Below are 17,507 nucleotides of genomic sequence, written 5' to 3' on the forward strand. Positions count from 1 at the left end.
CATATATTTTTCGGAAAAAAGGATGAATAGGTACTAGACAGAGATTCCAATCAGATCCAAATCTATATCCAAATACAATTGGATTCCAACCTGAACTGGATCCTAGTCGATATGGATCTTGAACTGGGTCTAAATTCATACTAATATGGATAAAATAGAGCGGATCTAGTCCGATCCAAACCATAAAAAGTTTAAAAATAGATGTTGGTCATTTTTGAAAAATGCATTTTTGGGTCAACCGTAATTTGATTTCTGAAAAACAGATCTCCTACAAGATCTATGTTCTGAAGCAGATCTAACGGTGGTCTTACCTTAATTTTGCTTTCGAATTTTGCATAAATTTAACTTGAATTTTACTCAAATTTAAAGGTTAAAAACTAAAAATTTCTCAAATTATAATTAACTCAATTAGCTCTTGTCAGTGGGATCTGGGTCACGCTCAGACCCAACCACCTATTTTTAATTATTTTCTCATGAATTTTATCAATTAAATATAAATGTATAATTTAAAAATTATATTTTAGACTTTAAAAACCATAAAAAAATATGAATATTACAGTTATCAATGTGAAAACCCTCTTATAGAAGAGGGCAGTTGCTAGGATCTCCTCCTCCCTTGGGTGGTCATTGCCCAACAATCTCAAATTGCTTCACAGTTTTTTTGCATAAAGGGAAAAATTGTCTTAGAGATAACCTCGGTGTGCATGCAGATTATGAACTGCATTTGGTGGGGATCCTATACAATAAGGTGAGAGTGGGCCCACCTCTAACCTTAACGCATGGGACCTATTTAAAATATGCATGGCCACCTGGATCAGGAAGATTTAAGATATGGGCCGAGCGGGCAGTGAAGGGTCGAGAGTAAGCAATGAGCGTAGAGTGATCGTCTACACTCCACTACAGGAGCTTGATGAAGCGAGCAAGTTTGTGAGCTCCGCGTCGAACAGAAAGTGACCGCGAGTGAGTTGACCTTCTGAACAATATAGAGAAAAGAACGACAGGGAGGAATAAGAATAATAAGATTCTCATACATATATTTTTCGGAAAAAAGGATGAATAGGTACTAGACAGAGATTCCAATCAGATCCAAATCTATATCCAAATACAATTGGATTCCAACCTGAACTGGATCCTAGTCGATATGGATCTTGAACTGGGTCTAAATTCATACTAATATGGATAAAATAGAGCGGATCTAGTCCGATCCAAACCATAAAAAGTTTAAAAATAGATGTTGGTCATTTTTGAAAAATGCATTTTTGGGTCAACCGTAATTTGATTTCTGAAAAACAGATCTCCTACAAGATCTATGTTCTGAAGCAGATCTAACGGTGGTCTTACCTTAATTTTGCTTTCGAATTTTGCATAAATTTAACTTGAATTTTACTCAAATTTAAAGGTTAAAAACTAAAAATTTCTCAAATTATAATTAACTCAATTAGCTCTTGTCAGTGGGATCTGGGTCACGCTCAGACCCAACCACCTATTTTTAATTATTTTCTCATGAATTTTATCAATTAAATATAAATGTATAATTTAAAAATTATATTTTAGACTTTAAAAACCATAAAAAAATATGAATATTACAGTTATCAATGTGAAAACCCTCTTATAGAAGAGGGCAGTTGCTAGGATCTCCTCCTCCCTTGGGTGGTCATTGCCCAACAATCTCAAATTGCCTCACAGTTTTTTTGCATAAAGGGAAAAATTGTCTTAGAGATAACCTCGGTGTGCATGCAGATTATGAACTGCATTTGGTGGGGATCCTATACAATAAGGTGAGAGTGGGCCCACCTCTAACCTTAACGCATGGGACCTATTTAAAATATGCATGGCCACCTGGATCAGGAAGATTTAAGATATGGGCCGAGCGGGCATTGAAGGGTCGAGAGTAAGCAATGAGCGTAGAGTGATCGTCTACACTCCACTACAGGAGCTTGATGAAGCGAGCAAGTTTGTGAGCTCCGCGTCGAACAGAAAGTGACCGCGAGTGAGTTGACCTTCTGAACAATATAGAGAAAAGAACGACAGGGAGGAATAAGAATAATAAGATTCTCATACATATATTTTTCGGAAAAAAGGATGAATAGGTACTAGAGAGAGATTCCAATCAGATCCAAATCTATATCCAAATACAATTGGATTCCAACCTGAACTGGATCCTAGTCGATATGGATCTTGAACTGGGTCTAAATTCATACTAATATGGATAAAATAGAGCGGATCTAGTCCGATCCAAACCATAAAAAGTTTAAAAATAGATGTTGGTCATTTTTGAAAAATGCATTTTTGGGTCAACCGTAATTTGATTTCTGAAAAACAGATCTCCTACAAGATCTATGTTCTGAAGCAGATCTAACGGTGGTCTTACCTTAATTTTGCTTTCGAATTTTGCATAAATTTAACTTGAATTTTACTCAAATTTAAAGGTTAAAAACTAAAAATTTCTCAAATTATAATTAACTCAATTAGCTCTTGTCAGTGGGATCTGGGTCACGCTCAGACCCAACCACCTATTTTTAATTATTTTCTCATGAATTTTATCAATTAAATATAAATGTATAATTTAAAAATTATATTTTAGACTTTAAAAACCATAAAAAAATATGAATATTACAGTTATCAATGTGAAAACCCTCTTATAGAAGAGGGCAGTTGCTAGGATCTCCTCCTCCCTTGGGTGGTCATTGCCCAACAATCTCAAATTGCTTCACAGTTTTTTTGCATAAAGGGAAAAATTGTCTTAGAGATAACCTCAGTGTGCATGCAGATTATGAACTACATTTGGTGGGGATCCTATACAATAAGGTGAGAGTGGGCCCACCTCTAACCTTAACGCATGGGACCTATTTAAAATATGCATGGCCACCTGGATCAGGAAGATTTAAGATATGGGCCGAGCGGGCAGTGAAGGGTCGAGAGTAACCAATGAGCGTAGAGTGATCGTCTACACTCCACTACAGGAGCTTGATGAAGGGAGCGAGTTTGTGAGCTCCGCGTCGAACAGAAAGTGACCGCGAGTGAGTTGACCTTCTGAACAATATAGAGAAAAGAACGACAAGGAGGAATAAGAATAATAAGATTCTCATACATATATTTTTCGGAAAAAAAAGGATGAATAGGTACTAGAGAGAGATTCCAATCAGATTGGAAATAATCCATTGCATGCAACCCATGAAACAAGTAATTAAGAAACCTCTACTCTCTCTAAAAACCGGTAGATCCTTCACAGGATCGAACCTCGTAAATTGTGGTGTTAGTGTATGTGAGTGTGAGTGGCGTTATAACTTAATACTATGGGGCCCTTCCGGTAACTTTGCATAAACCCAAACCCGAACATGATTCATATTGGTTTGTGTTATGGCCTGGTTTAAATTTAGGCCTGATACAAAGTTGGGTCAGATGAAACTCAACTCTATATATTAATGTATGGGATACGTGAGTTGTTAATTCAGTAACGACTGTGTGTCAATCTAAATGATGAAAACCGCTTCAAAAGCATGCCGCCATATCTTCTTCATTGCAGTAAGGTGTGGTTTTAAGTTTGAAGGGCGTTCAAAGAAGATAGAGCCTCAGACATATAAGTGAACTGGGCACTTGGATGTAAAAGATTATTAATCAATTAAGATACAGATTAGCATTTAATGTGCGTTGGGCATAGGACTTTCGGGTAAACAGCAAGCAAGCACCATGAACGTGAGTTTAAATGAATAAAGAATAATAGGTGAGCAGATGATTTCACAGGTGATAGTCCATGGTTGGTATATGTAAAAACAATCTTAATTAGAAGTTACAGTCAGAGGAGATTGATGCATGATCCATGACATAGCAGAAGTTCGGAGTAGATAAACAGGAAGCCTGTACACAAGCATCGACTACTTTTTCTTTTCTTTTTTTCGAAACAAGCAAGGATGCACTAATTTATATAAATTGGTATCTGTGGTTGAACTGTTGGAAATGGTTTGGTGCACTTGCAACTTGTTAAAGTCAATGATGCATTCTTAAAACGGTAAAACAGTTCAAGGAATAAAACATAATGATATGGGGATTCGTAAATATGAATGCCAATCGGAGTGGGTTTACCTAAAGCAATCAAGATCGCCAAGCATCCTACTTCTCATATTAAAACCACCACTAACTTGCACGTCGCGGGGGTCTGCCTGACTATAGACATTTATTATGAAGCATGCACGACAGTCCCAATAAATGCTTATGCAGTAACCAGGCTTTAGAAAATTGGGTGCAAGTTACAAGAGTGCAAGCTTTTGATATGCTATATTATGGATTAACTAGGCTTCCAGAACAATGGATTGACCGAGTTTGTTGCCGTACATTTACATCGAAACTATAACAAACTATTTTCATGTCGGTACTTCACCATTTACCGAACTGAGTATCTCCTGCGTCACTTCAAACTTCTTTCAGTTAAGAATTGTATGCGTTGAAAACACAATGAGCAGAGCAGTGTATTCCAGAAGATGTCATCTAATTTACTGATGCTGATTTATAATGTCTGAATTATGTCATGTGACATCTCTGAGGGTTAGGTTAACCTTAGTAGTTTGTTCCAAGTAAATTCTTAATGATCTGCTCAATGTCTTGTGATCAACTTGAGGAAACTAAACTGGGGCTCCCCTTGTCTCGTAGGAGCAGCTAGTTAGTGCACGTTACCTTGTGTTGGGATTTGCAGGTTCAAAACCAAATGGTATATATAGTTGTATCACTGGTAGGGGTCTGCTAACCCCAGCATGCCTTTTGAAAAAAAAAAAAAAAACTTGAGAAAACTAAATGGCCTTTGATGGCCCTGTCTAAAGACATATCTGGATGTGTCTTGGGTTACTGGTGATTTCTAGCTCCTTGATCAGTATATACTCACCCACCGTGTGATGGCAATATTATTATTACCTTTTTTACAGGAGCAACATTTCCCGGATGAAATAAATGCAGAAGTGGTTGTTTGTTCTTAAAAAGAAAAAAAAGAAAGAGTGGTGGTTGGTTTCCTGTACATGTGTAAATTTTAAACGACATCCAAGCCATGAGTTTCAACGACTCATAATTACTTAACCACAGAGGCAGTTGCCTAGATCTAAGATGTAAGGTTTTGTTACATAGCCACACGCCGTCGCTCATAAATAAGAAGTAAATGGAGTTTCCATGCCACTGTACTTTGTTACAGCAAACCTAGGAAATAACGCGTATCTTCTATGTTTCGTGTGGGTACCTGATCCTTTTTCAGGGTGTGACTACCATGAGTCGTCGGTATGGCACAGCATCAGCCCGCTTCATTTACATTAACGCTCTGTTTGGGAACCGGATTTGCATGGAGTCCAAGGAAATACAAAAGTTGTACTTCAGAAAAAATGAAATTTAAAGGAGTTGTGGATTAATTTTCTCCACTGTTTGAAAGTACGTCTAACTCTTTCAAGGATTCAGACTTTCAACTCCTCCCATGTTTGGTAGTAGGTAAGTGTAGTTGTAAGTAGAGGTGGGCAATGAGTCCCGCAGTCCGGCCCAACCCGTCATGGGCTGGGCTTGGGCCTATAAATCCACAACCGAGCCAAAACCGACTAGGCTGCAGCCCGGCTTGACCCATTATATTAATTATATATAATATGTATATTATATATAATATAATAAGCCTGGCTTGACCCGATTGGCTGAGGTTTTCTCAACAGGTCGGCCCGATCCAAGCTATTGGCCCAACCCATCAATTTATGTGCTGAGCTTTGATCAGGCCGGTTGGGTCAACGGGCTCGGTTGGCTCGGTCCATTAGCAGGTCAGGTCAGCCCGTTTCCCATCCCTAGTTGTTAGCTTCTTAATTACCATTATTGCAGTTAATAATGAGGTAAAATAGGTGAGTATATAAGATTTATAAGGTAAAATAGGGTTTAAAAAAATGTAAGAATCTATCAGAATCCTTGTGATTCAAGGAGTTGTAAATACCTCCTCTTTATTAGGAGTTGAAATTTAAAATTTTTTGGTATTTGAAGTTGGCTGACTCCCAACCGACATTTACGCTTCCCTCTACTTTCTTCTCTCAAACACACTCTAAATTCATTTAGACTCTGCCTCGTCGTGTAACCGTCTCTGACTACCCTCCCAACTCCTCTAATGCCCATCTCCCAAACAGAGCAATGTTCTGGTGAGAGCAGTGGCTAGCCGTACGTAGCCGTTTAAATGTCTCCCCAATCACCTGATCCTATTCCTCGTGTTTGCGTGACATGAAATTAACCATAGGTTGCTCCATGCTGCAGTACCTAATCCCACCCATAGATTTTCAAAAAATTTGAACTTTTTTTTTTAATCAGACCTTATAGATATGATCTACAAGCATTATTAAGTAGAAAGCAAATTTTGGATCATGTGATTATAGCATACAAATTGGTTTTTTAAGACCATTAAAAATCAATGGATTACAATGTATCGATATTTCATAACTTAAAAACTCCTATTTTTTTGTCTGAAAAACATGATCTAAAGCTTGGTTTCTATCAAATAAACTTTGTTGAATACATCTATAAGGTCGTCTGATTGAAAAGATGCAACCTACAACTATGATTTCTAGTATGTGGGAGTAGGTTCACCGTAGCATTATTCTTTCTTGATATGTATAATAATTATATAACCATTCATCCATCGTCTCTAGACCCCGACAGCCAACTCTGAGTTTTGGATCGGTGGAAGACTAATGCAGGAGATCTCATCCAGACTACTTGACACCATTCCTCATGTTCACCATGGCTCCAAAGATATTCTTTCATATGTATAAATTTAATAGTATGATATAGGAGCTCGTCTTATACATGTACTACAGGCTCTACATAATTGAGGTTTATGATAAAAAATATAATTAATGAAGATATAAAAAGAACAGGCTGTAGGTGTGAATTGTGAACTACGTACGGATAGAGATTTTTTTGTTGTTTTTGTTATTCTTTTCGAAATCTAATCATGTGTGATCTGCATGTTTGATTTTTAAATGAATCAACTCTTGTATCCTCGGATCTCACATGTGACTAAGGTTATGTTTGGGAGCCTTGCAATAGGATGGAAACGCGGTTTCATGTGTTGCCAAAATATCGTTTTGCCAATGCATGTGTGATGTTGAGCGATGGAGTTGCCAAAAATATTCTCTGGTGAAAGGTGTTGAAATGTAGGGGTGGCAAAACCCGACCCGACAACCCGCCTCTTAGGCGGGTTCGGGTTGGGCTTAAGCCAACCCATTTAATAAATGGGTCGACCCGCGTAACCCGTTTATTAAACAGGTCGGGTTCGGGTTGGGGGTATGCCAGCCCGCCAACCCGGCTGACCCGTTTAATAAACGGGTTAGGCGGGTGGGTCAACCCACCAACCCGACCCGTCAACCCGTTTGCCAACCCGACCCGCCAACCTGTCGACCTGCCAACCCGACCCGACAACCCGTCAACCTGTCGACCCGACAACCCGCCAACCTGTCGACCTGACAACCCGACAACCTGAGAACCCGTTTACCCGACCCAACCCATTTATTAAATGGGTTGGCGGGTCGTGTCGAGTTACCCGTTTATTAAACGGGTCGGGTTCGTGTTTGCCACAGCTGACCCGTTTAATAAACGGGTCAGGTTCGGGTTGAGGTATGCTGACCCGCCAACCCGTCGGGTCGACCCGCCAACCCGACACGATTGCCACCCCTATTGAAATGTGGTGTTTCGGCAACGCCACTGCTCCCAAACACCCAGAGAGTACGCGAGCATGCCGGAAATCGCAACACAACCTCCGATTCAAGGCTCTCAAACATAGTTTTTATAGGGTTCGAAAAATTAAAATCCCAAAATTCTTATAGATTTTCAATACTAAAAAAATCAGACTTTTTTCATTGGAAAAACACGATTTATGAATCGATTCCTACAAATGGAGCATGTAGAACCATCTACAGGGTCACAATTGGAGAAAGCACATCGGAAATGCCACATCCGTATCGCACATCAGCCCATCCACAAGTTGGATATTGAGAAAATTAAGAGAGAGAGAGAGAGAGAGAGAGAGAGAGAGAGAGAGAGAGAGAGATGCTTTGGATATATGAAACTGTAAATGTAAATTTTGTGCAAAAATCACAAATGTGCCATATAAATAACACATTTACTTTTTAAAAAAAGAAATTGCAAATGCCCAAAAAATCTTTTAATTCTACTTTAAAGACATGATAAATATGCCATTTCTAAGAAAAAAACTTTTGGACTTCACTAGCCATGCTTCTGATTTTATAGGATTTGGGGCATGTGTTTCATCATCTTTATATTCATACAATACCCACCGGAAGATCTATCATTCTTCAAGAACTAAGATTTCCAAGCAGCTGAAGAGAAGAGCCCCAGTAAGAGAGAGATCTGTCATTCAAGAAAAACAATTTCCAAGAGACTGAAAATTAGAGAAACAACTTAAAACAATTCTGTTTTAGTCCAAGTGGGTTAGCCTTGAATCCTTGGTTGAGATTTCTAGATGACCAACGAAGGCGTCTTCTAAGGCAAGGCGTTGCCTATTCGCATGCTATACCCATGGGCCATGGTAGTCATGGACTCATGGTTGTCCTCCGCATTTCTTCGGGAACCATGGTAATGGCTTGGACGACAACTCACAATTAACCCGATAAAAGAAGCAGTTAACCTCAATGAACAATTTATTGGAACATCTTGATTGATCACTAACCTAATTAATTGTGTCTAATCAAGTAAGGTTAATCACTTAAGCTTTTCTATTAAGTTTTTTGTTTTATTTCTTTAAACAATGATATGGGCAAATAATGATTGCTGTACCTCGAAAGTTAATGCACCTAAATATATCTTTTTTTACAACAATAAAAAAGATTAACAAAAGTTCTTCAATAAGCATAAAATAATTAAAGAAAAATGTTACCAAGAGATGAAACAGGAGAAAAAAAAAAGTGGAGAGGAAAACGCGAAAGCTAAAACATTGGACAGCAATGTTCTACCATAATTAAAAGTCGCCCTTCCTCTATTCCAACAGCCGCTGGATGCCCCTCTGTATCTTGAACGGACTTCATCATCATCAAGCACTGTGTTTGGCTATTGTGCTTTGAGTTGAATAAGTTGTGTGCTTATTAGCAGACAAAGAGTTGCACCACCCCTCCCTTCTTCTATGCCTGTGTGTGTGTGCACTGCTATTGCCATGGAATGGCTTGTGGGGGGCAGTTGCACTCCAATATTGGTGTTCACTATTCAAAAAAGTGCATGTGATGTTCAAGGCACTTTAGATATTTTACAAAACTAGAGAGGAGCTGCCCTTAGTTACCCTTACAGTTTGGGGGCAACGGAAGACATGGCGGATGTTCTGGATGGCAGACCACGGCGTTTAGAGGGCCTCACATGTGTAGGTAGGGGAGCAAACAGCTACAATTCCTACGCAGTGAAAAGGACTTCTCCAGTAATGACAACTTTAATAAATATTTTTGCACTTTATACATACATGCTATGTGTTGGCATGTGGGGGTGCGAGCGTGTGCGTATGTATGTGAGTGAGAGAGAGACCTTCAGACATGGCTGGCAAGGTTTATTTATTTTAAATTTTGTAAAAGATTTACGCATGAAAGGTAGAAACAACTTGACTGTTGCTAGTCCAATGTCATCTACTTATGCATTATCTAAAATTCAAGTGAGTGCAACGAAAACGCTTCTTCTCACATAAATTTTCTTTCTTTTCACATGAGAGAGAGAGAGACGAAAGAAATTCAATGGAGACCAACAAAATGTTGAACCCATCCATGAATTGAAGAGAAAAAGCCAAAACAAATAAAAGAAAGCAGAAGAGAAAGAAAACAGACAAAATGGGCTCATGCAGGAGCTGCTAGTCCAGAGGACGGCAAAAGAGAGAGAGCGAAAGATCATTGAGATGCATACACAGGATTGCATAAACATCTACCAAGATTTTATGCACCAAGTTATGAATGTTAACAAGAATTTGACGAAAATGAGCATTATTGCGCACCATTCAAACAAACCACCAAGAGGTAAGCAACCACATATGCGAGTGCTATGCCTAATACAAACCAAACCAAAGATCTAGTCGAGCACAAAGGATTCCTCCTTAACAAACACTTTCGGATGCCTCCAGGTCATGATGCTAAAGAGTTTCACAAACATTAGGCAAGAGCAGAATAATTGAAACATAAATTCTTCCGCAGCTTGACAAAGCACACACCAACTCGGGAGCTGAAAGCCCCACTTCTTTAAATTATTGTGGGTCTAAATTTTATCATGCAAAGTTAACCAAGCCAAGACCTGAGAACGGGGAGAAGAGCCCTTCGTCCAAAGCACATTCTCGAGCAACCAATCAGCCCCCAGAGAGAAAAAGAGAGAGAGAGAGCAGTTTTGGTCCAATACAAAGCTAAAGAAATGTCAATGCTTTGTGGAATGAAAGTCTTGTCCATACTCCAGCGTTATATGAAACAGGGAATTCATGTTACACAGTAACAGGAAAGAGCTAACAGTGCACTTTCCTCTTTTTTTTTTTTTTTTTTGAGAAACGTAAGATGGTTGTGTCAAAAGTAAATTATTTTCTCACAGTACCAGCCTTAAATTTCAGAAACCTAACGGACATATATTTTAATGAATGCATTGCGTGGGACTCCACTGACAAGTGCGCGTGCACACACATATCCAAGAAAGAAATATATATATATATATATATATATATATATATATATATATATATATATATATAGAGAGAGAGAGAGAGAGAGAGAGAGAGAGAGAAAGAGAGAGAGAGTGTGTGTTTGCTGCCTAGCAAGTAATGCATTAGTTGACACCCGAGTTGTCACCAGGGTTGGTCCTTGTGTCCAAGTCGTTGTCGGCCTGAGAGATCATATTAATACTGGGGAGGGGATCAGTGACCACTGGGCTGGTGCCTGCCCAACTTGCTTTAGAAAAAGTCACAAGTCTTATCCAAGTCTTTTTTTGGGGGGTCATCAACCCCGTGCTGCAATCACAGCCTTGCCCATGTTGGGACTACGTCAATCCTTTGGCCATTGTTCGCCGAACCAGAGAGTAAAATTTAAGTAATTTTCATTTAGAAGTCATGTTAATTTTCTGTAAAAGTATTTCATAATGCAAGCTTTTCATGAAACCATCGAATAGAATAGATATCTACCTGACTAATTTTATGATCAAAATTCAGTATCATTAACCATTGGTTCGCAAGTGTCTGCTATGGGCAGTTCATTAATTTTAGTATACACTCGTTTCACCTGAGATTACCCCGATTGAGGTCTCCATTAGACAGTTCCAGGAAAATATTTGGTCCTGAAATGTCTTTTCAGACAACGTGAGACTTGTTTTAAAATATCAGGCAAAAGGTGGGTACTGAAGTCTAAATTTTTATAAAATTTATGTGCCACAGAGAGAGAGAGAGAGAGAGCAGTAAGGTGTGTGATACCTAACATAAGTTTAGGTGCAATATTAATCAAATGGGAATGACGCTTACCGAGGGCTCGAATCTCGCTGGATGCCCCCCTTCAGACAAAAGGACTAGAGATGGTTTTTTTTTTTCTCATTCTTTTTCTTTTGTTGACCGCAGCTTCCCCCGTGCCTCGTCCAACCGTAAAATAATAAAAAATAAAAACAAAAAAGTTTACCAAGGAGGAGAAGAGATATGCAAGCATGTGCCACATGAGTATTCCTAAAGTGTAGTCATTTTTACAGAAAGGGTAAAAAAGAAAGCAACAAGATGAACGAACCCTCAAAAGCTAAGAAAGGAATGCGTTGCAGAGAAAAAGGGGTCCTCGTGAAACATGAAAAAGCGAGAAATTACCAGAAGTTTACCCCTCCAGGTCAAGGAAGTCTCAAAGCCATTACGGGAACCTTTCCATCTTTTCCAAAATGACAAGAATTTCCCCTTGTTGGTCCCTCCACAGAAATTTAAAGAGGATGAATAAACCTTTTCATACCAGTTTTAAAAGCATTTTAATTCAATTTTTAATATTTTTTTTTTTAAAAACAATAATAATAATAAAGGGTGTTCACCGTTACTAGGGTGCTGGATAAAACACACATGGTAGGCAGTGGTAGCACGGTTCATACCACAAGGTGTGGTGGGTCAGAGGTTTTAGGTGAACCTCTTTTTCCACGCCTCCTCTCCTCCCTGTCTTTAATCGTTTTCCTTGTGTCCTTGCTTGCTTGATGTAAAACAATTTTATCAACTCTGCAATTCCCATCGACTTCAGGCCTAAGGCTGAACTCCCTCCAGTCCCCACATTTATATAAGCCAATGTCATATGTAGAGCTTACAGATTATGGCCCTTACACCTACACAACATCCCATCATCGAAACCCCCCTTATTGCTTCTCTCTCTATCTGTTCTTGTTTTTTTCTTTTCTTTTTTTCTTACCACGATTGAGTTATCCCCTTGGTCATAGCCTCAAGGGGTTAATTAACCCCATGGAAATAAAACAAAAAAAAAAATTAAATTCTTTCAACGATTCCACACGCACAAAATTATAGCAGGATAGTCTTTTTTTGTTTTTTGGGTTTTTTTTTTTCATTTTGATCCCTGACTTCCTAACCAAAGACAAAACCATCCTCGCTTAACTCCATTTCAAAAATCATCCTCATCTTTTTAATTACCCTACCAAATGGTTCAAAAGGTTAAGAATCGTTACTGCAGGTGACGCAGACTTCCATCTTTTAGAAAAAAAGACTAATTTACCCTCAAGGGCTCCCTATTTGTGAGGAATTAGGGAAACTTTTATGGAAGCAAGGTTTTGGTATTAGATTCTGATGAATTTCTTGGGTTTCAATGTCAATGGATATATGACTTTATCATTTGTCAAGTAATCTTGCAATGTTCATGAAATAGTTAAACTTCCACTTTATGATAAAAAGAAAAAAAATGAAAGAACACGGGTCTTCTCGATTGACCATGCATCACATTCCATCAACTTCTAATGAACAAAAATCCTCAAACAAACTGATGATTCACATTCCCATAAAAAACTAATCCATCCCACCTTCATCCGGGCTCTCTCTCTCTCAGGTTCTACATATCCCTTTTCCCATAACCCACCTTTGTCTGCTCCATTTGGGTGCCCTCCCTTGCCTTTTCTCATGGGCAGATCAGTGCCAACAAAGAGAGAGAGAGAGAGAGAGAGCCGAAAGTAATTCAACATTACCACTCATGAAGATCAACAAAATGTTGAATGTTGAACCCATGAACTGAACAAGAACAAAACTCAAAACAAATAAAGAAAGCACAAGAGAAAAGAACATTAGACAGATAAAATGGGCTAACGCCGGAGCCGCTTGCCCAGATTGCGACAAAGGATAGGTAGCATCAGCAGAAGGGAGTGAAAGATCACTAAGATGCATACGCAAGATCGCATAAACATCTATCAAGATTTTATGCACTAGGTTTTGAATGTTAACTCGAATATGACGAAAATGAGCATCGTTTCGCGCCATCCAAAAAAACCACCAAGAAGTAAGCAACCACGTCCGCCAGATAAACCTTCACCTCTTGCTGCGCCTAATACAAACCGGCCCCAAGATCAGATCTAGCGCAAAGGACTCCTCCTTAACAAATACTTCTGGATGCCTCTAGGTCCTGCTAAAGATTTCCATAAATATTGGGCAAGACTAGAACAAGTGAAACATAGATTCTTCTGCAGCTTGACAAAGCACGCACCAACTCGGAAGTTGAATGCCCCACTTTTTTAAATTACTGTGGATCTGGATCCTATCATGCAAAATTAATCAAGCCAGGACTCGAGAACGGGGGGAAGAACCCTTCGCCCAAAGCACATCCTCGGGCAACCAATCAGCCCCTGGCGGTAGCAACGATCTATAGACTTTTTTGGTGAGAAACTCTCTGCTTAGTGCCAACGCCTACTGCAACCACTGACCAAAATTTTCAGATACCTCAAAATGGTCTCTAAAGTAGGCTAAAGCCCTCAACCACGATTTACGCAAGTGCGAGAGCGCCAAACCTTGGATTTCAAGACGAACCAGAATAAGAGTTGGATCCCCATATTTAGCAAGAAGAAAACTAGTACAAGGGTTATCGGGTTGGTGGGCCATTGGAAAACTAGTACATTGCTTGGCGACAAGAACAATGCTTCACAGTTTGCTAAACCACCCATAGAGAGAGAGATGGTCATTGGAAAACTTTTCAAAAAAGCTATAATATGGCTATTTCGATGATCACTAACTATGGTCTATCATGGATCTTGGTTAATTCGATAATTGTTTGACTATAGGATGCAGTTGTCCCAACGTTGAATAAGATGGGGATATGATTTTGCAAATAGGCACGGATTTGTCTTTGGCTAATAATGCAGGGGACCAATATGGAAAAATCCGTTTTTTATTTTATTTTTAAGGGAAAGCGAGGTAGTCTTGTTACTTCCGAATTTTATGATGTGCGTTTTCGCCACACCAGTTGGAAAGACCCCCATTACTTTGGGTTTTGGAAAATAAAAGGGTGGCTTTGTAATTAACCTAAAATTCTTAAGCACGTTGTCATTTTCCCAAAGAGGCAATAAAAGAATGACGTCTAATTAACACCGCAAAAATTCACAAATCTCAGAATCCACACCCCTTGTGAATTAAATAACTTCTTAGACTAGGTGGTGGTATAATAATAATAAAATCATCCTCAATCTGCAACTATGTCATATGTATGTACATATAGATTGTATAATGAACGAATTATGGAAGCCCAGGATCCTCTTTTATGATCTCATTAACTTTGGCATCCCTTTAATTTCTCCCTCGCACCCTTTCATCTCTTTTAAGTGCCTTCTTTCCCCTAAGCAGACTCTCCTCCCCAAACCTACGCTCCTCCCCCTCTTATCTATCCCACACCCTCTCAGAGTCTTCGGTTTTTCAATGGCGTATTGATACGATGCAACCAGCGAGCCAAAAGGAGTAGAGGAAAGAAAGAGCGGAGTGCCATCTTGATGATATTGATTGGAGGGGCTTATTAGAGTTTAACCATGCCTCCTAGTTTCGATTGCATGCCCGCTCTCCTCTGTGCAGAGGACAACAATAGCATCATGGGTTGGGATGATGAGGTGGTGGGTGAGAGTGTGAGACCAGAATCCCACCATGCTAATGCTAATAGGGGCTTCGTCATGGATTTGCCGTTATGCAGTGATGAATTTATCGAGGCATTGGTAACCAAAGAAACAGAGCATCTACCCCAGGACGATTATGTTTCCAGATTTCAGAGAGGGGTTTTGGACATTTCGGTTCGTAGAGATGCCATAGACTGGATGTGGAAGGTATTATTTTCCTTTCTCAAATTACCTTGCCTTTTTCATGTTTTCTGTCAAATGGGTGCTCTTTTTCTTCTCCCTTTTTTTTCTTTATGTTTTGATTCTCTCATGGCGTCCTCTGTTATTTTCTTATTTGGTTTTGTGATGTTGCTGGGTTAATAGGTTCATGCCCATTATAACTTCCAACCACTGAGTGCATACCTGGCTGTGAATTATCTGGACAGGTTTCTTTCGTGCTATGAGCTTCCTGTAAGTTAGATTTGGAATCTGCTCTATCAATCATTTCTATATGTTGTTTTTCTTAAAAAAACAAAACTATTTCTGTATGTTGTCGAATTTCTCAATGACATGGGATTGTTGTTTTTGGTCCTGATTATGGGGTCTCGACATTTTGTAGCAAGGTAAAGCTTGGATGATGCAGTTGTTGGCTGTAGCATGCTTGTCGCTCGCGGCCAAGATGGAAGAAACGGATGTCCCGTTGTCTATAGATTTTCAGGTGAATGAACGAATGAACAAAATGAATGTTGGCAGAGAACTCTGTTTGTTTGGATTAAGGTAATGGGAAAGAGGAGTCTTTTTGTTTTATTTTTCTGAACCTTCAATTTGTTTATAGGTGGCCGAAGCGAAATTCGTGTTCGAGGCTCGTACCATTCAGAGAATGGAGCTTCTCGTGCTGAGCACTTTGAAGTGGAAGATGAGAGCCGTGACGCCTTTTTCCTTCATCGACCACTTCCTCCGCCGGATCAACAACGATGACAATCCCCCCTCCCCAACCGCAATTGCTCGTTCCATCGAACTGATACTGAGCAGCATCAGAGGTCTGTTGGAATTTCCCACTGCTGCTGCACCAAACTTCTTTTGATTTTTTTTTGTCTTCTTCTTTATTTTTTTCGGCTGTGGTGGATGTAAAGTTATGCAGATGATTAATGAGTCTGTATTGAAAACAAAATTGGCACGCAGGAATTAATTTCCTGGAATTCAGACCTTCTGTCGTCGCTGCAGCAGCGGCGATATCTGTATCAGAAGAAAACGAAACAGTGGATTTCGATAAAGTTGCATCTCACTGGGCCCTGGTAGAAAAGGTAAAAGGAAAAATAAATAAAAAAGCCGCCCCCCCACTAAAAATCCCTTTTTACTGCGTTTTTGTTTAACTCCCTTTAAATTACCCCCATTAGCGTTAGTTTCTCTGTTTGCCTTTTTCTTGCTGTCTTAATTGTTCTCATCATCTTTTGCTGCAGGAAAGCGTTTTGAGATGTTATGAGATTATGCAAGAGGTCATTTTGATTAGGAACCCGAGTAGGCCTAAAAAAGATTTAGCGCGTTCTGTTTCGTCCACACGGCAGAGCCCAAATGGCGTGTTGGATGCTACCTGTTTGAGCTATAAAAGTGATGAGACAAACCATGGGTCGTGTGCCCATTCTTGTTTCAGCCCTGTTGCTAAGAGAAGGAAATTGAACAGATTAAGTGGAGGGAGTTGAATGAGGCAATCATGGGTGCGGTGGTACATATGCATATTTTTGTGAAAGAGTAGCATCTGCATTCCTGATTAGTATGGTTTGGTTGAGAGGGGGTTTTGGTGTGGTTGCGAAACTTGAAAAAGAATAGCCAACAGGTACGGGAGATTTACTGGGTCAAGAAAAAAAAAAAGAGAAAAAAGAGTAAAACTGGAAGAAGAGGGAACTTGGTAATCATGCTTTTGCCATGAATGAACATCCGCCAGCTGTTATGAGAATCCTGCAGGCAGTGTTGAGAGGAGGCAAGAAAGAAATAAACTGACTACAGCAAAGAAAAATTACATGTTAGAAGGTGCATTTTGTTGTTGTAGGCGGTTTCCTGTTCAAAATTACAAGGAAAACTAAAAGTTTTTTGGAGAAGAAAAAATGTTGAGAGTTTTGTTTTTCTAATTTTTTGCTTGGACATCCAGGAAAAACACCACTTGGTGCAAGGTAAAAATATGAAAGCAGACACAAGAGAGCTGGTGTTCTTTGCAAGAGTCCATTTTTTTAGTACCATATATTTAATGTTGTTACTTTTCTGTAATTTCTGGTGCATGCCACACTTGGTTTGACTGTCTGTCTGGTTAGAATCTGGGGCTTGCTGCCTCTTGTGATAAAAGCGGGCCCATGAGCCAGAAGTGATCTCGGTAAGAGAACACAAACACAAGCCCTCTAGGAAGGGAATCTCAATATGTACGTGTGTGGAGGAGGGGAGGGGTTGGAAGTTTCAGTTTCAGTTAAAAGCAG

General features: G+C 39.4%; 1 protein-coding gene across 1 annotated transcript; it reads left to right on the plus strand.

Moving 5' to 3' along the window:
- The first annotated feature begins 14,672 nt into the window (after positions 1-14,672).
- Positions 14,673-17,255, plus strand: LOC149846056 (cyclin-D3-1-like). The gene is made up of 6 exons (XM_089997833.1): positions 14,673-15,270; positions 15,427-15,513; positions 15,662-15,760; positions 15,878-16,082; positions 16,225-16,346; positions 16,503-17,255. Exons 1-6 carry the CDS (start codon positions 14,983-14,985, stop codon positions 16,740-16,742), a joined length of 1,041 nt encoding a protein of 346 aa, XP_089853959.1. The 5' UTR covers positions 14,673-14,982; the 3' UTR covers positions 16,743-17,255.
- The last annotated feature ends 252 nt before the right edge of the window (positions 17,256-17,507 follow it).

The sequence above is a fragment of the Nuphar pumila genome, chromosome 2, assembly GCF_984573655.1.
Source record: "Nuphar pumila chromosome 2, dmNupPumi1.hap1.1, whole genome shotgun sequence".
Lineage (NCBI taxonomy): Eukaryota > Viridiplantae > Streptophyta > Magnoliopsida > Nymphaeales > Nymphaeaceae > Nuphar > Nuphar pumila.

Coding starts and splice junctions, on each gene's coding strand:
- LOC149846056 (XM_089997833.1), top strand. CDS start 14,983: ATGCCTCCTAGTTTCGATTGCATGCCCGCTCTCCTCTGTGCAGAGGAC. Junction 15,761..15,877: donor CGTTGTCTATAGATTTTCAG/GTGAATGAACGA, acceptor ATTTGTTTATAG/GTGGCCGAAGCGAAATTCGT. Junction 16,083..16,224: donor GATACTGAGCAGCATCAGAG/GTCTGTTGGAAT, acceptor ATTGGCACGCAG/GAATTAATTTCCTGGAATTC.